The 25,647-nt window shown below is 46.4% G+C and overlaps 2 protein-coding genes across 4 annotated transcripts in view; one reads left to right on the forward strand and one right to left on the reverse strand.

Annotated features, from left to right (window-relative positions):
• The window catches only part of LOC146859157 (S-adenosyl-L-methionine-dependent tRNA 4-demethylwyosine synthase TYW1-like), a 590,982-nt gene extending 578,380 nt beyond the window's left edge, over positions 1 to 12,602 (reverse strand). Inside the window, exon 1 of the mRNA XM_085649816.1 lies at positions 12,257 to 12,602. Within this exon, the coding sequence (XP_085505942.1) occupies positions 12,257 to 12,323 (67 nt within the window). The 5' untranslated portion in view covers positions 12,324 to 12,602. The remainder of the gene's footprint in view (positions 1 to 12,256) is intronic.
• The window catches only part of SBDS (SBDS ribosome maturation factor), a 169,047-nt gene that overhangs the window by 37,251 nt on the left and 106,149 nt on the right, over positions 1 to 25,647 (forward strand). The window contains exons 1-2 of one of the 3 annotated variants that reach the window (XM_085649819.1): positions 12,657 to 13,270; positions 13,684 to 13,813. In XM_085649819.1, the coding sequence (XP_085505945.1) occupies positions 13,143 to 13,270; positions 13,684 to 13,813 (258 nt within the window). In that variant the 5' untranslated portion in view covers positions 12,657 to 13,142. Of the gene's footprint in view, positions 1 to 12,656; positions 13,329 to 13,683; positions 13,814 to 25,647 lie in introns of those variants that run through there. The other 2 variants (XM_085649820.1, XM_085649821.1) reach the window with 2 other exon arrangements.

The following is a 25,647-nucleotide window of genomic DNA, read 5'->3' on the forward strand; positions in this document are numbered from 1 at the left end:
TCTCCGGGATGTTTGACTTTCGTTTGATAAGGCGTCGCCTCCCGTGGGTGTGTAGTCATCTTTCAGATAAGGGTACACCTTCTTGTCAAATTCTTTTTATGTTCTTTTGCAATTTGGCTATTTCATTAGCTATTCCTTGTGTTTAGAGAGGTTATTATTGATCTCAGCCAGTTTGGTTTTGCAGGCAGTGATTAGGATTCCCGTTTTCAGAGCTCCCTCTGCAATCTGGATTTTGATTAACAAAGCATCTGCCAGGCGTTTGGCGGTGTTGATAATCAAGATTAGCCAGTCCCTGGTGCATTTCTATGCAACCAGGGACCATTCTTTCTTGAACGTGGCATCTTCCAGAAATAGCCAGGGAAAATTGCTTACTATTAGACCATTCGGTGCAATGTTTGCCCTCAAGTATTCGGTCATGATTGCTCCATGGAGTGTGATCTTAACCCATTCTTTTTTCATGGTAGCCAAGGATTGCCAATCGCCAGACTGGGTGCCTGAAGAGGTGCCGCTGTCGGCTCCTAGTAGTGAGGGAGTCCTGAGAATCTCCGCCACCATCTCGTCTCCGAAACTCAGTCTTTGGTGGTCTTCCATTAAGATATGAGGGCCCTGACAAAGGTGTCAGGAGAAACGAAGTAGGGAAAAATACTCAAAGGCAACTAAAATACTCCTGCTAGAGGGCTTCTCCCTAAAGCAGTCCCATAAAGGGTGCACGGTGTCACTGTCAGTTGCCAGAACCGACACGGCACAGGAAGGGGCATGCTAAGACTGTAGAACGCTCAAGTGCAAAAATTGACTACTGCTTGCTGACATCCAACTATTACAACCAGTTACTTGGTTAGAGTCCCGCTTTGGCCCGGTGTTATATAGTCAGCCATCATAATGATCTTCTCATAGGGTATACTGGTAGCATAGTTTGTGGACTCATTGGTAGCAGTCAGCAAGCATCCTTCCAGTAACCAGCTGGAGCTCCAGGCTCAGAAACTGCATTTGAAGTTAGGATGCCATCAGTCCCAAAAATAAATAAATATTTAAAAAAGAGAAAAATACGGGCGTGGCCAACTGCCAAAGATCATGGCCGCTTTCTAAAGTGGCTCCGACCGAAGGCGCCTGCTTCTGAGTAAATCCGCTACACTATCCAGACGAAAATCATTTAATACCACCCGTGCCAAGTCCGGAATGACCTGCTGACTCGAGTGACCCCTTGCCTACCTGAATCCAGCTGGCGGGGCTGCAACTGGATGTTGGCGAGCCCGGCACACCTCCGTGTGGTGATTGAGGTGGGGGGGGGGTGGGGGAGGGGGGGAGGGGGAAGAGGGCGAGCAGGTCCGCAAGGGGAGGCTGTGGTGTCTTTTGTATGCCGGCCTTGGAAGATCCTCCGGAGCCTGCGGAAGCCTGCATTGTCCCGAGGGCGGGGAGAATGTTGTGGAACCTCCCCCTTGAGGGCGTTGTCCAACCGAGCGATGCCTGTGCGGAGCCCTGGGGCCGGGTGGCTCCGCTTCGGTGATCAGTGGACTGCGACCCGCTGCTAACTGGAGGAGGCGTCCCGGTGACCGGCAGGGGGCGGCCCTCGCATCCCGGCCGCCGGAGGGGGCAAAGACACCTCCATGGCTGGTGATTCTGTGCCAGTATAGAGCTTGCCTTGACGTCTGGGAAGAACCAGCCGCCCCTGGTCGGTTTGAGCTGTCTGGACTCAGGGAGCTGGGCTGGAGCCTTGCCCCCGGAGGCCGCCGGAGCTCGTGACAGCCTCGGGGGCATAAAACTGTAGGGGGACCACTTTGAACCCTGCTTGGCTCCGATCAGATCCTCTGCGCGTCGAGCCCCCTTGGGGCCTATTTACACCACCGGAGAGCGGGTGCCCCGCTCCTCCCCCTGTCTGCTCTTGAAGTGTTGCTGCCCACCCTGCAGAGCGGTGGTGACTAATCAGGGGGAACATATCGAGGCCGCCACTCCGTGTGGGACAGGGACACGAGCCGTTGTTCTCGAGGAAGCCCCCCCTGGTGTTTGACCACCACTGCCTTTGCCCTGGGGTTTCCACACAGGTGCACATCTGTATTGCAGGCCTGGTGGCCTGCCTCCTGCGATTGCTTGGCCCACTCTTGCACCTCCCTGGCCCCCGGGACTGACTGAACGGGGCTAACTGGATACAGTTCGACCTGTTGCCGAGGATTCCGGCGAGATAGGGCGGGGTCGGTGTCATCACTCTAAGGCCGCACAGGCCAAGCTGGAAAAATACGCTTGGGATAAGGGCCCCGGGGCTCAACAGAAAGGGGGTGATGCGCCCCCCCTCCCCCGGAGGCGCAAAACACGGCCGCAGAACCCAAAGATCCGATGCTGCAGGACATCCTCACTGCCATCACAACGGTACACACATCATTGGACTCCGTCTCGTCGGAAGTGTCCCTCATCAGAGAGGACATGCGCTCCATGAACACCAGGCTGAAAGAGGTGGAAGTCAAGGCAAGCTCACTAGTAGCAGACATGTCTGCCCTTCAACGAAAGGTGGAGGACCTGCAGTCCCTTACTGCGAGAATGGAAGCACAGCTGGACGAATACGAAGGGTGCTCCTGGCGCAACAACGTTCACATATTGGGGGTCCCGGAGAGAGCTGAGGAGCCGGCAGTCGAGGTATTTGTAAAGGAGCTGGTCACAACCCACCTAAAACAGACAAGACTTTCAGATTTTTTCCTCGGTCAAGAGAGTGCATCGTGTGCCGGGTGGTAGACCAAAGCCTGGAGCCCCACCTCACCCGATAGTCGCCAGAATCTTCAACTACAGGGACAGAGATGCCATCCTCCAGGCGTCCCAGGTTTCACCCCCGCTGGAGTTCCAAAACAGCAAGATAATCTTCTTCCCGGATTTCACCCTCAAAGTGCAGCGGCAACAACGTAGCTTCTTGGACGTGAAACACGCACTCAGAGAAAAAAAACGTAAAATACGCCCTGCTATTCCCAGCCAAGTTGCGTGTGGAATCAGAGGGGAAAGCTTGGTTATTCAACACCCCAGAGGACACCTGGGACTGGCTTGATGGTTGGCGCTTAGTGGGCAAAGGAAGGAACGATCGTAACCGAAGGCCTGGAACGGAGGGCGCTCGTGGCGGCTCTGAGGAAGATGCCCCGGACGACGCAGGGCCTCATGGGGGCACCGGATAGTCTGGTCTGTATTTGGACCCTTCTGAGGAGGGCGGGGGGGGCTACAGTAGCCGCACTGAACTGATGGACTGGGTGGAGTATTTGGATTAGTTGTTCAGTTGGTTACGGCAAGATATGATATTGGTGGGACCAAAGTGCTCTGATTTAAAATGTCTAAAAGATGACTTTTGGGGTAGAGGCAGGTGCCTGGTTGGCGGTACGCACCCTCTAGTTTAAGGGGAGGGTGAAAGGTGCTCTGCATGTTTGGGGAGGCGGGAGGTTCTATTTCCGCCATGCAGGGAGGGGGGTGGGGTTTGTTTTGTTGGGAGGGCAGGATACAGTTCATAACTGCATTCATCATGCCCCAGTTGGGCACTCGTTGGTGCAAGGCGGGGAGGAGGGTTACATTCTACGTTGTTTGATTTTGTCGCATTACAGACAAGGGTCGATTGCTTTCCACTGCATACTGGTGACTGTAAAATTATGCACCGTTATTCCCTACAAAGGCCAAGAAGGGTTGCCCCGCAGAGCAGTGCACTTCTATTGGTACATAGATATGATGTCTCCTATCGGGCCCTGCTCCGATCTAATGAAGAGCTCCGGCGATGGGATCACCCGGATGAGTCTTAACATATGAAAGTTCCTGTGGGCAGGGATTGGACCGTCACCGATCACCCAGTCTGTAGGGAGTGTAGGGTAGTTTAGGCAGGTTCCTCCCCTGATGAGCCAGGCGAATGATTTCAGTTAAATACCCTTAACCCAGGGACACCACACATAGCAGGATTCAAGTTGCTGTCCTGGAACATCAATGGTCTTGGGGAAAAGATCAAACGCGGCATTGTATTGCAATATATTAAACACCTGCCAGATGTAGTTCTACTCCAGGAGACATCTTTTGGGTAATACATGCAAGGCACTGACTCGATGGGGTTTCAAATTGGTGCACACTCAGCCTTCGGTTGTGGATCCCGCGGTGTGGGGATACTGCTCGGTAAAATTTTCCAGTGTGCATAAACTCCACTAACTTAGACATTCAGGGTAGATACGCGGCAGTTAGCGGGTGTTGGGAAGGGCGCATACTTAATCTTGTGTCAGTGTACATTCCTCCTGGACTACAGGGCCCAGCCTTCAAGGATCTGGGCGACATCTTGCTCTCCCTTCCTGATGGGAGGCTCTTTATGGGAGGAGACTTCAATTCCATAGTGTCGGATAGCTTGGATAGATGGCCGCCCAAGACGCTACCAGAAACGTGTACACGGGTTAATAACTTTCTGAATGCACTAGGCCTTACAGATGCCTGGCGTGCATTTCATCCCACAGAGAGAATATACGTTCTACTCGGGGGCCCACAAAACGCAACCCCGCAAGACTACATAATAACACCTGCAGATCAGCTGTGTTACATTAGAGAAATTGCTCACCAAGCCCGAGGTATCTCGGACCATGCACCCTTATGGGCTCGGGTAGAAGTGGGGGAACCGTTGGCAGGTAGAACAGCCCCAATCAACCCCTGGTATTTTAAGGTCCCTAAGATCCGCAAGAGTATCATCAGCGAAACAGAGCACTACTTTTATGAAAATGAAAACTCTGGATTCGGCTTGTTTAAAATGATGTCACTGCCTCGTTTTCTTTATGCGCTCCAGAATGCTCCTCTCCCGGTACCACATACATATTTTAAAATCAATCGACTCAGTGTTGAGGCAGCTCCTCTGGGAAGGGAAACCTCCACGGATATCTCTGTCTAAGCTCACTAGAGGGTGGTACGATCGGGGCATTGCGCTCCTTGATATTGGATGATACTACTGGGCAGCTCATCTGACTGCCATTAATCACTGTACGTACAGATAGCAGAACGACCCAGGCTTCAATATGGATAGATGGCTATTACCCGGAGGAAGTTACAGGGGAGTGCTGTACGCCAATCCGTCTAGAGTAAAACTAACAGCGCCCACCAATCATTCGGTCACGGTATGGAGAGATGCCACACTGAGTTTGGGTTGGAAGGACAAGATCACGCTGGCCACCCCACTCTGGGACTCAGTTCAGTTAGGGAACATGAGGGTCACCAAAGGGTTTGACAGATGGGACCTAATTGGTTTATCTTCTGTGGGGGACCTGTGGAGAGATGGTGGAGTAATCTCCTTTGACCAGTTATGAGACGAATATGACCTAGCTGCCTCAGAACACTACAGATACCTTCAGGTCAGACATGCGCTGCAAGCCGTAATACCCGGGGGGAGTGTCCACCAGAGTCATCACCGCTAGAGGACAGAATACTAGATGACCACCTTCCGGAGAAAGTGATCTCCATGATATATAAAAAACTAAAACAATTCCCCGACACCCTTCTCCAACTCCCTGTTCGCTGGGACCACGACGTAGCAGGGTTGGATGATGGGGAATGGCTTGAAGTGCTGGCATCCCCCAGAGAAACTGCAGTCTCATCCAGGCGGATGCAGGTGACACCCCCTTGCAAAACCAGGTGGTTTTGTGATAGGTAATTTTGATGTCTCCTCAATATGTTTTGGGCCCTTGCCTGTCGAAAGTACTTGACCCACCCACACGAGTGCAGTACCATTTTTATCCGGATACCTGGGGGAACGCTGGTTGGTAGGAATTTTGTGGATCCATGCAGATTCCAGAACTTTCCACCACAGAAATAAGAGGAAAATGTTTTTTTTTTTTACAAAGTTGAGGTTTGCAAGGGATTCTGGGTAACAGAACCTAGTGAGAGCTAGACAAGTCGCCCCATCCTGTATTCCCCTGGGTGTCTAGTTTTTGAAAATGTATAGGTTTGCTAGGTTTCCCTAGGTGCCAGCAATGCTAGGGTTCAAACTCTACAGCTAGGCACTTTGCAAAAAAAGGGTCAATTTTCACTGTGAAAATGTGGTGTGTCCATGTTGCGTTTTGGGTCGTTTCCTGTCGCGGGCACTAGGCCTACCCACACAAGTGAGGTACCATTTTTCTCTGAAGACTTTGGGGGATGCGGGGTGGGTGGAATTTTGTGGATCCACGCAGATTCCAGAACTTTCCATCACAGAAATGTGAGGAAAATGTTTGTTTTTTTGACAAAGTTTGAGGTTTGCAAGGGATTCTGGGTAACAGAACCTTGTGAGAGCCAGACAAGTTACCCCATCTTGGATTCCCCTGGGTGTCTAGTTTTCAAAAATTACAGCCCCCACGCATGAAAAAAAGCCAGAGAAATCGCTGTCGCCTAGTGCCCTCTCCGACGCCCCCTGGGGTTGCAGAACAGGGGCTACTGCCCCCATCTAACTCCTGGGGGGGGGGGGGGCAGAAAGGCTGTGGCATTTTTGGGGCGGGGTGTTGGGGGCATTGGCATGCCTATTCTGAGCAGCCCACACCACCTAAATTAAAATAAAATATTCCCTGATGCCTATTGGGCTTTCATCGCCCCCCCACCCCAGGAGGCAGATAAGTGGCTTTTGCACATATCTACCTCCCGGGAGCGGGCAGAAAGACTGTGGCAATTTTTGGCGGGGGTGGAGGCATTGGCATGCCCATTCTGGGCAGCCCCCACCCCTAGGTACATTAAAAAAAAAAATCCTGGTGTCTTGTGGGCTTTCTGCGCCCCCACCTCTGGTGTGCAGATCAGGGGCTACTGCCTCCTGGGGGGGGGGGGGGGGGGGGGGAGGGGGAAAGAAAGACTGTGGCATTTTTGAGGGGGGCTGGGAGCATTGGCATGCCCATTCTAGCCAGCCACCACCCCGAACTTTGGAAGAAAAAAAATCCCTAGTGCCTAGTGGGCTGGGGGCAGATAAGGGGTATTGACCCATCTGCCTTCCGGGGGAGGGGGGTAGAAAGACTGTAGCATTGTTTTTGGGTGGGGCATTGGCATGCCCATTCTGGGCAGCCTCCACCCCCATGTATATATAAAATAAAAATCCCTGGGGCCTAGTGGGCTTTCTGCCACCCCCCGGGGGGCAGATCAGGGGCTATTGCCCCCATCTGTCTCCTGAGGGAGCAGAAAGTCTTCTGCTTACTTTGGGGAGTAGGGTGGGAGCATTGGCATGCCCTTTCTGGGCAGTCCCCAAATCCCTGGCGCCTAGGGTGCTTTCTGGCCCCCCCACGGGGGAGAAAGGCTGTCTGACATTTTATAGGGGGGGGGGCAAAGGCCCTTGCCCAAGGTGCCACTCCCCCCTCCCTGGTGGCTAGTGGGTGGATCCTTGCTTGGGGATCGCCCTCCTGGGGCGATGCCCAAGCAGGGATCCACTAGAGAAGGGTGCCATTGGAAAGGGGAGATTCTCCCCTTTCCAACTATACCACTCCCATGTTTTTCGGTGCTCGGGGGCTGAGATATCCCCACAAGCACCAAAACTGTGAAACTGAAACGAAGTTTTAGTTTTGTTTTCATTGTAATGACGACAGTGTGCCGTCTTCCAAAGCAACAAAAAAAAAAAAAAAATAGGGAAGTCCCTCTGCTGTTTACCTTTCCGTCATGAGCATAGAAGGGGTTAAACAGCCATATTTTTGGTTATAAACATACTGGAGCAGGCAGGTTGTTAGTGACCCGCACACCTGTATCATTAGAGTGTTAGTGTAGAACAGTGACACTAGCATACCACTATGCCCCATAGTGAGGCGAGCTGAGGAATTTGTGAGTAGAAAAGCGTCATTCTTCAGTGAATCATCTGTACACCGGTAATGCGCACACCTGTTTTGACGTTCATTGTCTTTGGATTGTGATAATGTTCCTTTGAGTTTCATTTGGGTGTGGTTATTTCTGTTCTTTTAATGTACATTTAATTGCCTGTGCAGGTTACAATTTTTCATTATGCATATGCAAAGTGTTATGGGTACCCCATCGTTGTTTCAAACTCAATCTGGTTTGTTGAGTGTGGAACGGGAGGACTGGATATAGATGTCCGAAACTTACATAGAAGCACTAGATGGTCAGGAATTTAGTGCTGCAAGTTGTCCATTGGTGATGATATGGTATTGATGAGAGGTGGGAAGTTTGTCCCGCCGTGTGGTCTCCAGACAAGGTAAAAAAAATATTAAGGGTAGGAGCGAAATTGGATATGGGTCAAATATCTGCTCCTGGTAAACCTTGGCACACAAAGTTTGGATTTTATTGGGCCTATGCACGAGTGGAGGAGTGAATGTAATATGCTAGGGTAGTGGATGTTCATTCGTAGTGGTTGATTATCAAGTTCATGAAGGAGGATTATCAAGAGTGCTACGATTCTATTGCTGAAGGAACATTTTCAAGGAGGAAGGGGTTACCAATGCTATTATAACAGATAATCGGACACAATTCGATTCTGGAAAGCGATGCATTTTTTGGAGTTATGTGGCATTGGACACAATCACATCATTTTCAAACCCGCAAACTAATGGCATTGAGGAGAAAGCAAACCGAATGGTCAAGGGCACAATTCAAATGATGGCAGCAGGAGGTCATGATTTAAGTAGGATAATTATGGAGATGGTTACTGCTTATCGCACCAGTGATCATGAGGTTATTCAAAAAACTCCTTTTGAGTTGATGAGGGGAAGGTTGGCAGGTAACCAGTTAGTTTCTGCCTGGATGAAAGACAGAGGCAGTTCTAACAAGCAAAGGGAAGGAAGTGTCTGGGGAAAGAAAGTTGTACTACACATTTAGGAAGGCAACTGGGTGAAGATTTGACATCGGCAGAAAGGGGGGGGGGGTTGTCAAAGTTTAGAGGACGGTGTAAGGTCAGGTAAGTGTGAGCTTTTCTGTGGTTTTGGAAAATGGCGAGAGCTGGAACATTTGTAGAACCGTTTATATCAGAGGTGGTCAAGGACAGGTTAGTAAGGAGCAGAGTAACAGTGCCTTTATGTTGATGTTTGATGAGGACATGTGCAGGTCCTCTGAAAGACCTAGTAATGCTCTGGTGTTGGGTGTGGGTGATTCAGTGGAGAGGATTCCCTTAACAGATGGTAAGCACTCTTTGCCTAGAAGTGTCAGGAATCATAGACAACCTGCATACTTGAGGGATTATGCTCAATAACTGGAGTGTTAATATATGTTGATGCTCTTACATTAGTTACTCTCTGTCGAGGTTTTTAGGTTTTCTTTATAATTATATTGCTGTTAGTTTATCATATTTCATTTGTAAGGGGGGATATGTTGTGCTTATGCAGCTTGTATAGGAACTCTGCAGCGAGAACAGAGAATATAGGATTAGCCTCTTTTCCCTGTTCGAGGTCTCTAGCGAACATTTCAGTGAAGTCAGTTGAATGTGGGCTGGCTGAGGGATAGCTATGCTATTGTGGTAGGGATAGCGTTTGTGTAAAAAACCCTTCAACTTACCCTTGTCTGATGTGCCATCATTCCAGGGGTGCAAGGGGCTTTAAAACAGAATTCCTACATGGACATTTGGAGAAGTAGAAAACTTCAAAAATATCTGCGCTGCAGACATGAGACTTTTGCTTGGATAACAATGTGTGGCTGAGTGCGCCATGCATCCAGCAAGAGAATGTCATGCGCATGAACAATTCAAACATAAACATTGTGCATAAGCAAACTGAAGCATTGGCACAGCAAAAAGGTCTGCCTTGCATGGAGTCCTTATTAAAACAATTTTAAAAAATCTGCAGCGCTGAAAGAAAATAGAAAACAAAAAGTAATTGTCTTCTAAAAAGAATGCATCTATGAAACTTTTGAGATGTTAAATAGCCCCTCATTCCTGGCAAAGCAAAAACTCCATAGGAGGCACAACGACACACCAAATAGCCAACAGCATGTGGCGAGAGGAAAACACTCCTTCGGGTGAGGCCAAAGACTACTCAGAGTAAATATTTTAAAGAATTATTAACATGTATTAAAGACAGTTGTGTTGTCAAGCTATGCCTAATAACCAGCAGTCCTTAAAAAAAAAAAAAAAAAAAAAACACACACGAAAGAAGCCTCTATAGCCAAGTCAGAAGACTCGACTAAGCTAAGAACAAGCATTTGCAATGCAATAGGTCTCACATTTGTGAAAGTTACAGCAATTGACAATGTAAATGGCAATGTTTTTTACTTCTTTTTTCCTGCAGTGGTGTTGTTGTGGATATACATGAGCTATTTCAAGTTTATAATCCGCCGGTTTGAATACATCCAAAACAGAAAGCAAGCTAATAAAGCAGAGGGTTCAGGAGGCAAAAAGTGAAACCAAAAAACCTGGATTAATCACATCTTCCGAGCTTAAGTAAATTGTGTGATATGAGGCAAATATTTTATTTTACTGATAACACGCAAAACTGGCTGCAGCACCAGCTAAACAGGTGGGATTTGTAGAGCATGGGACATGGTTATTCCTTTAATTAAAGGCAGACTACAAACAATCCCATCCCTCAAACTGAGAGCTAGTTAGTTAATAATAAAGACACGTTGTGTCAAAGGGAGTGGGGAAGAAAAAGGTACGTAAAGGATGTGGTGTAACACTGAGCTGTCAACTCGGGAGCTGGGGGAACCATGTTCGTGTCTCGGCATTTGCTCAACATCCTAGGATTCTGGGCAATCACTAAATCACCCCGAGCCGCTTCCAAAAACTGTCACTGTGTGACTCAGATAGGTATGGGAGGTATCATCACCAGTAAGGAACAAGGACCACCGAAAAAGGAAGGGCAGCCATATGCTTCTTGGTTACTGCAGTGGCCTACTTGGAAGAGAAACGCCTGCTGTTTTTGTATCAGACGCAATTTAAAATAAAGGTTGTGAGGAAACATTAAGATTTTTACATACTGTAGATATAACCTAAATTGTATAATTGTAAAGCTCTAAATTTGTAATATTTTTCAAACCACTTGGAGTTATGGGCGGCTATTAATGTAGGACGTTAGCGGAAGCTAAACCATGCCGAACCTGTAAAACAGCAAAGGAAAGAAGAACAAATGCACCAATAGCAGCGGCGACAAGCAAGATAATGGGGCCCTGGCAGCTGTAGCTCTAGACGGCCTGGGGCTCCCGAACGCAGCCTGGGGCCACAGCCGGATCTGCAGCTTCCACAGCTGGAGCAACAACAGCTGCGACTTTGGCCACAGCAGTGAGCCCATGCCCCGCAGCAGCGTCCAATGACACCCGCACTGGTGAACAGCATTTCGGGGAATTTTGAGCTAGGTGGGTTCCATATTTAAAGGTGGTGTTACTTGCAGATTAGAAAGGACCCTCGCATTACAGGCAAATTGCTGCTGTTCCGAGGAGAAAAAAAGGTGCACGCTCACTACAGTCAAAGCGTGCCACATTTGCCAAAAAATCATAATAATGCTGATAAAAAAGGAGCTAGTTTGAGGAAAATAAAGGGGCACAGCCGCTATAGTAAAGGCATGCAGTAATTGCAAAAAAAAAAAAAAAAAAAGCAGATAAAAAGGAGCAAGATATGATGAAAATAAAGGTGTGCGGCCGCTATAGTTAAAATGTGCTGAGCTGTTTTTTTTTTTTAATAACATATTGTAATTGCATTTATAGAACACTTTCAACCCCTGATGAGGCATCGAAGTGCTTTAAAGTAGATGAAAAGGTGCAAGCAAAGTGGGTGCCTTGCAGGAAAGCATGTTGTGTCTGCAGTAGGAAAAAAACATTAAAGAAAATAGTGCTCACAGACTAAATAAAACATACGTGTAACACCACAAGTAAAAGGGCCAGGTCTCATTGGAGGCTACAAATGTAGAAAAGGCGGCACTAAGGAGGGACTAACAATCCTATTAACGAATCGGAAACCAACATTTACAAACAATAATGACACAGGCCAATTAATTATATATGGGCGGAGCTTCAAGTCCATACCTGAATATAGCATGTCTCGAAGACAGAGCGCGAGCGCTTCCAAAGCCAGACCGAACAAGCTTTGCCTAGGCTAGACCTAAAAAGGACACCTGGTGCTGCCAGGACGCCTGCTCTTCCAGAGAACACGCCTGTCAACTCACTCAATAGGTGGATGTCACCTTCTTTTCAATCATTTCAGTCATACTAAGGATTAAGACAAACATATCCCCATACATAGACTTCCATGAGGGTCACCAAAACCGAATCAGTCTCCAAAAAACGTGCCCTTCGCTACATTCATTTTGAGGTAACAAGTATGAGGGAAAAAACGGCCCAGAACGAAGTAGAATAGGTTGTAAGGCGAGCATGTTTCACAGAGGCATTTGTAGGTACATACCTACTTCCTGATGAGCAGGAGCAGATATCACGTGTAGCATGAACAGCAGAAGCAGGCAGACCCCCATCTCCCATGGGCTCTTGCAGCGTGTTGGCAAACCAGTCTCCAATTACGCACAGGACACTCGAACACGCTGTTTGCTACTGCAACAACTTTAAAGCGCACTCTGCAAAGGAGACCGTCATAAACAGTAACGAGGGACTGAGTCTAACAATTAATTTCTGAGTCTGTGCAAAATCATCTAGACCGCAAATTAGAAAAGCCACGTTAGGGTCAGTCACCTCGCTCTAGTTTAGGAAGCATGGGAAGATGGGGCAGAACGAGGCTTGGGTAAGAAATGGAATACACTTTGCCTGGCCTTGGTAGGGCGACTACAGCATGAAAGGCCGTTATTTAGGCCACTGCGAGGAGTTTTGTCAGCGAGGTCGCCATGTTTCCCTACCCGGAGTCGACAGCTCAGTTAAACTTTAGGAAAAAGAAATACATTTTGTAGCCTCTTTTTATGTTTCTTCCGACTCTAGATGTTGTGACATATATTCAATGAAATATTGAAACAACGTATTTTTGTAAATCAATATCTTATTGTGCAAAATAATTGAACAAACTGTGCGCGGTATTTGAAATATAATTCAGGAACTATGTTGTTTAGTTTTTTTCACTTGTGTTCTAGCACTAAAGAACAAGTGCGTCTTTTAACGGATTCAAAACAATACCCGAATTTTAATTCTATGATATTAGCTTTAGGTGTTACTTGTTTACAGACTAGTTGAGGAAGAGGTTTGAAACACAACCCGTGCCGGAGCTGACGCAGGGGCTGTGACGCATGCGCTCTGTCTCTGGGTGCGCGCTGTGACAGCTGCCTGTGGTCCCTATCGTCTGCATCAAGATGTCTATCTTCACCCCCACCAACCAGATCCGCCTGACCAATGTTGCCGTGGTGAGGATGAAGAAGGGCGGCAAACGCTTCGAGATAGCTTGCTACAAGAACAAAGTGATGAGCTGGCGCAGCGGAGTGTGAGTGTGGGCTGGGGACATGCGAAATGGGTTGAGCGGGAGAAGTGACGGGCAAAAGGTACGCACATTGGAGTACATGGTATGAATGTATACACGTGTGGTTAAGAGTACACTGGTGAGGCAGTATGTGGGTGTGCGTTCATGGGGATGGAGGGAATGGTAGATAGAATGGAGGAGCCGAACTGCGTTATTAACATTTTTGACAACCAGTACGTTTGTGGTATGTTTAATTATTAGCATCAGAATTGTTAAATCATTTTGAAAATAATGATTCATCGTAGTGTTGTGTGTGTCCCGCATCTCGAAATTATTTTGTGTATTTGAACATTCGTGCGTGTTTTGGAATATGGAATTACCGAAACTGTTAATTCGTTTTAGAAGCATCTCACATGAATTATACTTTTGACCCACAGAGAGAAAGACCTTGATGAAGTTATGCAGACGCAATCAGTATTCACTAATGTATCAAAGGGCCAAGTGGCAAAGAAAGAAGATCTATCCAAAGCTTTTGGAACAGACGACCAGACAGAAATTTGTAAACAGGTTGGTTTTCGATTTAGTAAAACGGACTGTTCCTTTTGGATAATGGTCTGTAAGCGTTTAAGTGTCAGTTTTGATCGTATTGTAGTTGCACTTACAAAGAGCTTCATGCTCCCGGCGAGGCGCTTTCGGGTGGCGAGTAGCAGTACCACGCTGCCTCATACGTTGTGCTTGGGTTAAAGAATGCGTTTATAAGGTGACCTATATGGGAAGTGTTTTAATTTCCTGCGTGATAGATGACCCGTGAGATTTTCTTAACGTGCCTTGTGCCCCATCATCGAGTAGCCTGATAATAATGGTGTAGGTTCCATATTTGGCATATCTTTGACTTGTTTTGGTTTCATGCGTCATGATCGGAGGGTTGCTTTTGTCATGTCTCGATGATCGTGTGATTACACTTAAGCATTGAGTGTAGTGAAGAGGCGAGAGGGATTGCTTCATGTATGCATGTGTCTACCACAGGTATGCGAGAGTTGAGTTTTTCTTTTTACACGGATGCAGGCTGGGGCCCACTGTTACAGAAGAGCTGTGCCTTTACTGCCTTGCTGATTTACAGGTGTCCTTGGTTGTCTTCCTGCTTTTTCCCATGATTGAACCATTGGGCTGTCCCACTTCCCTTTTATTGGTGCCTGAGCCACATCTCCCTTCAGCCACTGTTTTACTGTTTAGTATTGGCTGGGCTGTCGGTCCTCTATCACCATAAGCCTATCCTCTGGCCCACGCTCCCTTTATCTTTGACTACTCTTAATGGATTCCTTTGCTTCAACATCGTTGCTGCCGATACAAAGAGCCCTAGCTGTTTCAAATAACTACAAAACCATCAAGATAATGCCTGCAGACATCTTCCTTGCTTCTGTCAGTGGGATTCTTGACAGTAAGGAATTTGGAGCTGGCGTTGACTTAACGTTTCTGTGAAATCTCACATTGACCGCCCCACTTAATCTGTCCGAGCAGTCTTGTTCTCTTTAAAACAACTGAAACCAATTCTCTCACAGTTAGACTTTTGCTCCATAATCCAAGCCACTGCCATCTATTAAACTGACTACGGCAGTGCTTTATGTACAGTAAAACCTCCTTAGCCCTCCTTCGTTCTGCTGCTTATTTTAACAGCTAACAGGAAATGTAATCACTTAATCCCCGTTTTGAGACATCTTCAGTGAAGGCAGAGATTACATTCAAACTTGTCTGTTTGACTTATAAAGGCTCGAACGACCAAGCAACCCATCTACCTTCAATTCTTACTTCACATCTCTGGTGGGAAAATAAATCTCAGGATCAAAGAAGGCCTTCACCTTAAAATTGAGAAATTCAAATCCTACCAGCCGGCTCAGAAGTTGTTTTGCAGCATGATCCCTGCACTAGTAAACTTCTTCTCAGATGAGAAAACGACCTTAACATCTGGCAAAAAAAAACACCTCAAAACGTTCCTCTTCAAACTGCATTTAATACATTTTTGAACTTCTCGTACTGTTTTTGCTTAATCTTTTACAGCAAATTATTCCTCAATTGTTTCCTCCCTCTCCTGTTATTTTCTGCTTACCATTTCCTTTCCATACCCTCCCATAACAACTTAACCATTTTTCACTTTTCTCTTTGCTGATCAATTTTACTGCTCTTCTCAAATAGTTTAATGTAAGCCTGGAACTCCTCTCAGGTCATTTTTGTTTCACTGTAAATCGCTCTGACACCATGTGGGAAGAGTAGCGTTGTATGAGAAACATTAAGTAAATAAATATGCCTTAGTCTCCTTGTGCCCCTGGAGTTCCACCTTGTATTTTCTAGCAATGCGGCACCCGCAGCAGTGACAGTCCGATGTTGAGTATTCCATTGAATGCATCCCTCAGCTGCTGAAATCATAAAAAAGAGAGAAGCACTTTTCTGGATAATATTTTTTTTTTATTTTATTTTTATTTTTGATAAATCAGCATCGATGAAACAAGTTTACAATCAGAAGAAAAAAGAAAAAACAACCAATAATCATTCCATAATGAGTAAACATACACAGAAAAGAAGTATAATAATCAAATCCAATTACTCACTGGAGCCCATAATGAGAACCCAAATTCTTTCCTTCGTGTACTTTTATGATTATATAGGGAAATTTCCAAATTATACAAGGATAACAATTTAGCTTTCCATATAGAAAAGGAAGGTGCCTCCGAGCTAAGCCATTGTGAGGTAATACATAAGCGGGAAATAGCCATACAAAGAAACAAGAAGCCTTTCTCTGGGGTTGAGCGATTTCTGCTGTTGGAAACAAAATCATAATCAAAGAGTACTAATTGTGGTGTAATGTCAACCGAGACTCCTAAACCTGAATTCAAAAAACAGTGTATTTCTTTAAAAAAAGAGGTAAGTACAGGACATTCAAATATCATGTGCAACAAATCAGCAGCCCTCTGGCTGCATCTAGGACATCGATCCCCCTTATTTGTACCCCATTTGGCTATCTTCGCTGGAGAATAGTACAGATCGAAAATTGCCATATAACATTGACTTTTATAGCTACCTGAGAATAAAACCGCATCCAAAAGATTCAACACTACTTGTAAATCAACACCGACTATCCCTAGCCGCGATTCCCAACGTTGCTCAAAATAGGCAAGATCATCCTGTTTGGTTGCAGTTATAATTTTAGACAATTGGGATATCTTACATTTCCTTTTTATACATTCCAAAATTGGATTCTTTTCTAAACTAATCTGACCTCTTGAGATAAGTTTAACTAAAAAGCTTCGAATCTGAAGGTATTTAAAAAAATCCATATGATGTAGCCCATATTTCTCTTGGAGTTCAGAGAAAGACGTCAGCTGGTTATTAGAAAATAAGTCCCCAATGGCTCTAATCCCCTGAGTGTTCCATCTATGCATGATTGAATCTGAAAAAATCATAGGCAGTTTCCCTATTTCTCCTAGAGGCATGTATCTATGATATTCTTTTATGGTAAAAAGTTTATGCACTTTTAACCAGACTGCGGCTGCAGCCACCAAGATCTTAAAACGGGTTCTTTTATAATAGCTGGGCTCAAAAAATTTAGAGAATAAGTAGTTGGCTTCTGGCCCTAAAACAAGCTCATATATAGAGGGTGAAGAAGCAGGGTCAGAATATACCTGAGGGCCAAAAAATAAGATCCTCATGTATTGGAGCATGGCCGCCCAATAGTAGTACTGAAACTGGGGAATACCCAGCCCCCCCCTTGACATTGGTAGAGTAAGTTTCTTAATGGCTCTTCTTGACCTCTTATACCCCCAAATAAAACGGGAACACATTCTTTCTATTTTTGTGAAAACTAGGTTGGGTATAAGAAGAGGAATTGAGCGAAGGAAATAAAGAAATCTTGGAAAAACCACCATCTTAATGACATTACACCTACCATAAATAGATAGATGTAAATAGTCCAAATTTTCCAGCATTCTATTAGAAGAGATTAGAATTGGATCGAGATTGAGACTGACAATTGTTTCAACCTTCGAGGCAATTTTGACCCCTAAGTATACAGCCTCCGAGACAGTGTTGACACCTAAAAGAGGGCCAGTGCCAGTATAGAGAACTTGCGTCTTATGTAGATTCAGTTTATAGCCGGATAGAGATCCAAATTCCATGGTCACTGTTTTAATACGGCTCAGCGCTTTAACGACATCCATTGTGACAACTGCCACATCGTCAGCATAGGCTAACACTTTAATAGATTGAGACATAGGTTTAACTGGTATAATCTCTGGATCCTGCTCTATTTTTACCAAGAGAGGTTCGATATAAAGAGCGAAAAGTAAAGGAGAGCAGGGGCAACCCTGCCGGGTGCCTCTATGGATCTGAAACTCCGCAGAGTGCTGCCCAGATATACGAATTGAGGCTGCCGGCCTAGTATAGAGAGCTTGTACTGCTTTGATAAAGGATAATGGAAATCCTTTCCACTGGAGGACGGCCCAGAGAAATTCCCAGGACACCCTGTCAAATGCCTTCTCGGCATCCAACAGGGCTACCCCTATTGGGACTTCTGACACCTGGGACCAATCCAAAAGAGAGATTACTCGGCGGATATGATCTATAGTATCTCTACCTGCTACAAAACCGTGTTGACGATGAGAGACTAATGGTGCTATAACCTTGCCAAGTCGTCTAGCAAGAAGTTTGGAAAAAATCTTACTATCCGCGTTAATTAAAGTTATAGGGCGGTATGAGGCAAGTTCGAGCGCCTCCTTCCCTTTCTTTTTAAAAACTATAATGGTTGTTTTAGACCATGAATCAGGAGCTGTACCACTAAATACAATCTGAAATAAAGAGGTTAGTAGGTCCCGTAGGACAGACTGAAACACAATATAAAATTCCAAAGGAATCGAGTCAGGCCCCATTGCTTTGCCCCGCGGTAAAGAGAGCATTGCCAATTTAATTTCCTCCCATTCTAAGGGGGTAGCAAGAGTGTCCTTCTGAGCCTTATCTAAACCTAGAGAGGGGATCTCCTCCAGATACTCAGCTGAACCACCGGTTTCTTCATTCATATATAGTTTTTGATAAAAAGTTTTGAATGCCTCACGGACATCAGATTCCGAATTTTGTAAAAGCCCATCTATGTCTTTAATTTTATCAATCTTGGTCTGTATCTGTTTTTGCCTTAATCTATTTGCCAAGACTTTACCCACCTGCTCACCATATTCAAAGCATTCCCTTCTAAACGTTTGAAATTTAGCGGCCATTTCATCAGCATAGTGCTGAAAGATTACAGACCTCTGTTTTATTAATTTGTTTTGTGCTATAGAGACGTCCGACCGATCCTTGATCTTCTGCACTAACTCACACTCGAGCGTATTTAACTTTAAAATAGATTGCTCAAATTTGTGTCTAAGAGTCATACGTTTACGTATGGCAAATCTTAGGGTTTCCCCCTGACACCAGCCTTGACAGTATCCCAAACAACTGTGTCTGGGGCTGAGTTTTTGTTAGTGGCTATAAATCCTGGCAGCCAAGAATTAATATGGTCTCGATAGTCTTTGCCAGCTAAAAGCTTCCTATCAAAGGTCCAATTCGATCTTACAGGTGGCACAACAGTTATCTCAAATTTTAGCATAAGAGGGTTGTGGTCGGAGATTAGTCTTGGTAGTACAGTAATGGTTGCTCTTTCCAAAATAGAAGGAGAGGCCAATATATAATCAAGCCGAGTTAGCTTATTGTGTGGAGCTGAATAGAATGTGCTTCCTTGATGTATGTTATTGAGTCTGTTCCAAGTGTCATAAAGACCATGCTTAAGAACTAAATTGCGTAGGGATTTGTACACTCTCGGTTTTCGTCCGAAATATGTAGAAACAGACCTAAGATCTGCTAATGCATCTATATGTATATTCAGATCCCCACAAAATATAACCGGTTGAGGCCACATTGCGAGTTCTATATTTAGAAAATCAAATAGCTCGGGTTCATCCAGATTTGAACCGTAAACTGTACAAATGGTAATTGTCTCATTATTGCCAAACAGTGCCTCAGCAATAGCCCACCTTCCTTTTTGATCTTCCTTGTGCTTCTTACATGACAAAACCCCAGCTTTACATAAGATTGCCACACCTCGACTATTAAAAGATTGCTTTGAGCAGACAATTAACTCCATCCCAATTTTTTTGAACCATTTTCTATTAGCCCAAGCAATATGTGTCTCCTGAAGACACAAAATGTCCCAGGAGAAACCACTAGCTATCTTAGCCAAGACCAATCTTTTTTTGTAGTCATTGAGTCCGCATATGTTCAATGAACATAAAGATAATGTTCTCATTTTGCGGATTGTTATTTAATTTTGAACCATATGAACCACTTGACTCAGACCCAGATATAGAGATACAGATAATAACATTACCACAAGTTGAAGAAACATGAGTCTACTAATTTCAAAAAAAGAACAGTTTGGGTTCAAACAAAAAAATACAAATATAGCCGTCAATACTGATTTATCCTTACACCCCCCTTCACCTCCCCTTACCCACACCAACCCACCCCCCACCCTAGCCTCCCACCCAGCCCACCCTTACCCTTCCCATGAAGCACAGGGACCATAGTCCCAATAGATGGCGAGATAGGCTGCCCAGCCCCTCCCAGAGCACACCACCCAAAAAAAAAAGACATACCTAGCGCTACATTTATCCATAGCCGATATCATGCATTATAATTCACAGCTACAGTCTGCCTGAGTTCAAGGTTGCTAAAAAATTTTACTAAACTTTAGTTTTAGCTTGATCAACATTATCTTAGTGTTATCTCCATATTAACTCAAAAGAAAAGAAAAAAAAGAAAAGAAAAAAAAGGGCAAAAAACACATCGCATCGGTGAAAAGTCAAACTGAGCCGGGCTCGGAAAAAGAAAAAAGAAAAAAAGATTTCCTAGAGAAGAAAAAAAAAAAAAGCCCCAATCTAGAGCTTCGGTAGAGATTCCTTGGCAGTGCGTTCATCCGTAAAAACCGATGCCTGCCCCTTGATAATAACTTTCAGCCTAGCAGGGTTTTGTAGAAAAACCTGTGCCCCCTTCTCCTGGAACTTAGGAATTAGTTGTCGAAATCTCCACCTAAGGTCCACTGTTGCTTGGCAGAAATCCGGACGCACAAAAAACTCACACCCTTTAGCACGAGCTTTCTTATTGGGGCGGGCCAAATCAAAAAGAGCTTCACGAGCCAAGAAGTGGCTCAGTGAGATTAAAATGGCTCTAGGAAATGGATTCGCTTGACCAGTTGTCTTCCTCTGGAAAAATGGAAATCGATGAGCCCTTTGAACCTCAGCTTTCCAATCCCAACTCGTATTTTCGGGAAAAGCCTCAGATAGGAGCTCCACTACAAATAGAAGAGGGTCCGTACCTTCCTTTCCCTCTGGAACCCCAAGAATTCTGAGGTTATTTCGTCTAAGCCTGTTCTCCAAATCTGTAAGCTTCCAGATGTAGTCGTTTCTTTGGGCATTCAATGCCGTCATCTCTTTTTTCTGTGAAGTCACTTCATCCTCTAACGTGGATATACGAGTTTCTGCTTCGCCGATTCTAATGGCGGTATCAGCGCAGGACTTAGCGACTCTTCGTAGAGAGGTCTGTAGCTTCTTCAATGAGTTTTGAGTGTGAGCGCTATCCGCCTGAGCCTCTGCCCTATGTGCCATGATGACATCATAAATGGTGTCAAGCGTGATCTTTCGATGTTCGCGGTCCAAGGAATTGTGGGTGCTAGCAGCAACAGGTGGCGCAATAAGGGGTGGAGTATTAGTTTTAGTTTTAGGGTTGGGGTTGGGCGAATCCTGATACGCCCAATTTGAAGAATCATCAGACCCTTGCAGACTCCCCATACCCAAAGAACCTCCTTGTATATTCTCCATAGATATTTGCCTCAGTTCGTTTACTAAATCTTCATCGCCCTCACCACCTGAGAAGCCCTCGCTTAACCATCCCTTCACCAAACTTTCGACAGAGGAACGATCAGACATAGAATAGAAATCGTCCCCGGTTGAGATTTTATCTTGGGGTTCCGAGCTTCCGCCCTCCGATTGACCAGCACCCATTAGGGGTCGAGAAATGGACCCCCCAGCTTCTATATTGCTTGCTCTATCATAGAGATTCCTGTCTATAAGAGTTTGGTGTAGATCTTTAGAAGCCCCACCCTTTTGCTGACCATCCAAAGTAGTAGCTGATATAACTGCTGTTGAAACTACAGTACCCATAATCCTGTTCTTCGGTGATTCAGTGGTGAGCACTGCACCTCGAGTAGTAGCCTCAGCCTCCGGGCCCCTAGCATCAGAGGCGGGTAACAGTGCAGCGTCAAGGAGGAGCCAAGATGGCGACCGGGACGGCAGCGTAGACTCCCGGCTCCGTGAACCTCCGCATCCCGCACGGATATCCTGCACGAGATCCTCAGCCTGTGCTATGTGATTGTGTTTCTGAAGGAGAGTGGCACCCGATCGTGTGACTCCGAGGTTTCTGGCTGCGGTATCGCCGGAGAAATGTGCATTTGAACTTTGCGGCCCGTGCAGCCCTGGAGCCAGGACCTCGAGTGGACGCCTTGGCCGGGTGGCAGTTCAACAACAGCGGCCTGTGGTGACTGGGTGGAGTCGGTCCACCGGAGTGGTGCCAAACTCGGCCTACATTCCGTCGGGGTCGTTCCTACTGTCAAGCGTAGCGGACCGAGTGCAAGCCCGGGGGTGCAATTCTCAGATCCTCCGGTGATTGCCCCTGCCTTTGATGGTGAGCTGCCCGGACGCCGCCCGTATCTCGCCCTGATCCTTGCGGGCCGCTCCCGGATTTTTGCGGGAGCTGGTCCGTGGTGGGGACGACTGTTGCCCGTGACAACGCAACGGATAATTTTTTGCCTGCCCCCGGAACCCTGTCTCCAGCGACGTGGACCTCGAGGCGCTTGTCCCTGGGTCCCGGCCCCAATACGGGTCGGGCATACTTGGCGGCCATCTTGTTGCGATGCGGCCTACCATCCTGTCCACTGGGTCGCATCAGGATTGGGAATGTGTGACTTTTGGGAGTGTGGCGGAGCGATCGCAGAGAGCTGTGCTGGGGTACGGCGACCTCCTCGAGGCCCTTGGTGCTCTTCATTCCTCCTTGGTTCATGGCGTCGGGGTCTTGGGGAGTAAGCTCGACGGTGTGGCATCAGCGTTGGGACAGCGGCGGCCCGCCTGTCCTCAGGTACACAGGGACTTCCCACACGGCGCACAGGAGGACACTGTTGCGGCCACCCCTGAGATTAGCGCATTGTTGGATACTCCGGACAATATGCTACTGTGTGATCGGCTAGCTGAGGGTCTGGTCTGTCCCGGAGGTCTTGGACCTGAGTGGGAGGTGGTGGCCTCTTCCCGTACACAGCCTCCGGCGACCCGGGGACAATTCCAGCAACAATTGTCTACTTGGGCTGCCTCTGCCTTCCTGGACCTCGAGTGCAGTGCAGATCCTGGGGCGGCACTGGGAAGCCCGTCCCTCCATGATGCGGACTGTGTTGGTGCTCAGAGACTTCCACCCCACCTGTGTGCGTCGCTTCTCGGTCGGTTTTGGACACTCCTCTACCTTGGAACATCGGACATGGCGCTGGGTCGAGGGGTAGGCATGGGCAGAATTGCAAAGAGTGGTCAGGGATAATACGGATCCTTCAGGGGTGGTCATCTAGTGGACGGACGGGCTCAGGGGTTGCGTGCTCTCATGGCATAGCTATTAGCATAATAGGTGCATAATGTTCCCCATCTTTCTTTGTTACGATCGATTTTGTGCTGTTTATTGTCTACTTTGGGGAAAACGTACCGTGCGGGAGGGAGAAGCCGGGGGTATGTTTTGAAGGCCCTCCTCCAGTTTATTAACGCTTTCTATACCCCCCGTCTGGTGGGGTTCTTTTCCTACTTCTTTCTCCCTATTCTTCTATATTTCGGGTCTGGTTCTAGGGCGACAGGCACACTGCTGGGGGGGGGGGCCGTACTCATCTGCAGAGGTGCAGGGTGGGGGGTTGGGGGAGGGGATTCTTTAGTCTTTCACTTCTTTTTCCATGGCCTCCTTTTTCTTCTCTGATGCCTCTTGTTTTTCTTTCTCTGGGATCAGTGTGATACACCTCCTTTGTTATGACTCGTTGCTGTTTCATGTGTGCCACAATTTCCGGGGTGTTTTCTGGGAGTTCGGGCGGGGGACTGCAGGCGCAACTGTTTATGATATTCTTCCCCATCCTGAATTTCCTGTGTCTGCGCCATTGATCCAATAGATTGCTGTTTATTGCTTACGTCTATTACTCTGCATACCTTTTATCGCTGTTGGGAAATTGTTGGGCACCTGATCCTTCTGTCTTGTTCCATTGTAAAATGAAAACCTTTTTTCTCCTGGTGTCCTACCTGCGCTGTTCACAGTATTAGCATGAAAATTCTGCTCCCCGAGGTGCTGCTTGTGTTTACATTTGATCTTTGCTGCTCTGATTGCTTAGCGGCCGGCCCCGGGGGGTTGTAGGCCCATACTTGTTCTTGATTGACATGTCAATAAAGGTTTTTCAAAAAAAAAAAACAGTGCAGCGTCAGAGTACCGTGGCTGCTGTTGTAGCTGCGGCGTTGCTGCCTGCACAGTGTTTTGCGGTAAGTTCTTAGCCTTAAGGAAAAGGGGCGGTATGGTACGTTTGACGGCACCGGACATGGACATGGAATCAGATGTCTGCTCAATGGTTTGCTCTTCAGTAGGACTTCTCTGTACAACATCCTCGTGGGTCCCGGCATTACGGGCGGGGCGCGATTTAGCCAGAGGAATGGCTTGTTTGGCACGGGACGCCCGGTTCAGTGCTTTGGGCGGCATCAGGCTACGAACGAGAGATCGCCAGCAGTGAAAGTTTCAGCCGAAAAAGCCGCGGACCGCGGAACAGAAGCAGTCTCTTTACAGTCTCTTACAGTCACCAGAGTTCTCCCATGAAAACAACACAGAAGCACGAACTCCGACTTTTCAGTGGTGGTGGTGGACCGGGAGGTAAGCAGCCCAGCTCAAGCGGCCAAACACTCGGCCGCCATCTTGCTAACGGATAATATTTTTAATGTATTTTGATGTAATTTCACAAAAGCAATGAAACAAAGAACTGTAGAGAAAACAGTCACATTGTATCCATGGCACTCGAATTTGTCACCCCGAGTGGGACGGGTATGCTCAGACGTGAGTCCCGTGCTCTCCATGCCATTGGAATCAAGCTATCCTGGCTGAAGAGGGGTGAAACCCCGAAACCGGTCCTAGGATGCTTGTTTCCAGTCCAGGCAGGACCTGGCTTGGCAGTTCGGGCTGGACTGTTCCCATGAGGCACAGGGTCAAGACTGATTTGCATATGGCTGGATTCAAACTGGAATGGCATGGTGAGCAAAAAAAACGATGGATTTAGGCCCAGATCTCTGCACTGGGGTGAATGTATGACATTGTTCTGCATTCTGTCCATCAATTGATGTTTTCGAATTAGGCTAGTAACAATATTAGATAAGAGCACACATTCTCATATACATTTAAATAGTGGATACTGCTGAGAAAGGAAGAGTGGACACAAACATTAAACTCCCTGATGGCATGTCCAGGACCACAATCAGCACTGCAAAGGTCCAGTTGAGCATAACAAATGTACACCAATTCAAAAGTGCTGGTTACAGCGAAAGATTCTGGATTGGAAAAGTTGTGAAAATTATGCGATCAGGGGAAGGGATCATTTAATTGAGATAGCATAATTCTTGAAAACTAATCCAGGGATGAGGCAGTGTATTTCAAGTAGAGTTCTTTAAAATACCCCGTTTGAAACCCACTTCTGTGAAACGGTCAGGGCTAGTACACTTGCAGTGAATGGAACAGAGAGATTAGTGTGAAGGAACTACAGTTACCCCAAAATAAGTTGCTTACCCTTTCCAAATACCCTTCATTTCAACTTACCTAAATTAGACCTTTTGCTAGGTTTGATCTGACATTTTCCTTGGCGCAATGAATGCCCAATTATATTTGTATAGTTTCACAGTGTCTAATATACAATGCCACTCCTCAACTTTGTGGTGTGAAAGTAGACAAAGCTTACACTATTGCAGCGCATGCAAGTAGTATTGCACGGAAGCAAAAATACTTTCAGCAATTCACAACTATAACTGTATAGCTAGGGAAGAGGACCGGTACCTAAGCAATGAAAAGCAGAAAAACTAGTGGTAGGAATGCAACTACTGGACTATAACAGAACATTGAAATACACAGGTCACCCCTGTGCAGTGGACAGGTAAGACATATAAATATATAGGGTATTGATACCTAGCACAAATATGTTTATTACTCCCTTCAACTAGATTTGATGGAAATTACAGTATTTAAGTGTGAATGAGCTTAACAGTCAGTCAAGTAAAACAAATTGG

The sequence above is a fragment of the Triturus cristatus genome, chromosome 3_2 (assembly GCF_964204655.1).
Source record: "Triturus cristatus chromosome 3_2, aTriCri1.1, whole genome shotgun sequence".
NCBI lineage: Eukaryota > Metazoa > Chordata > Amphibia > Caudata > Salamandridae > Triturus > Triturus cristatus.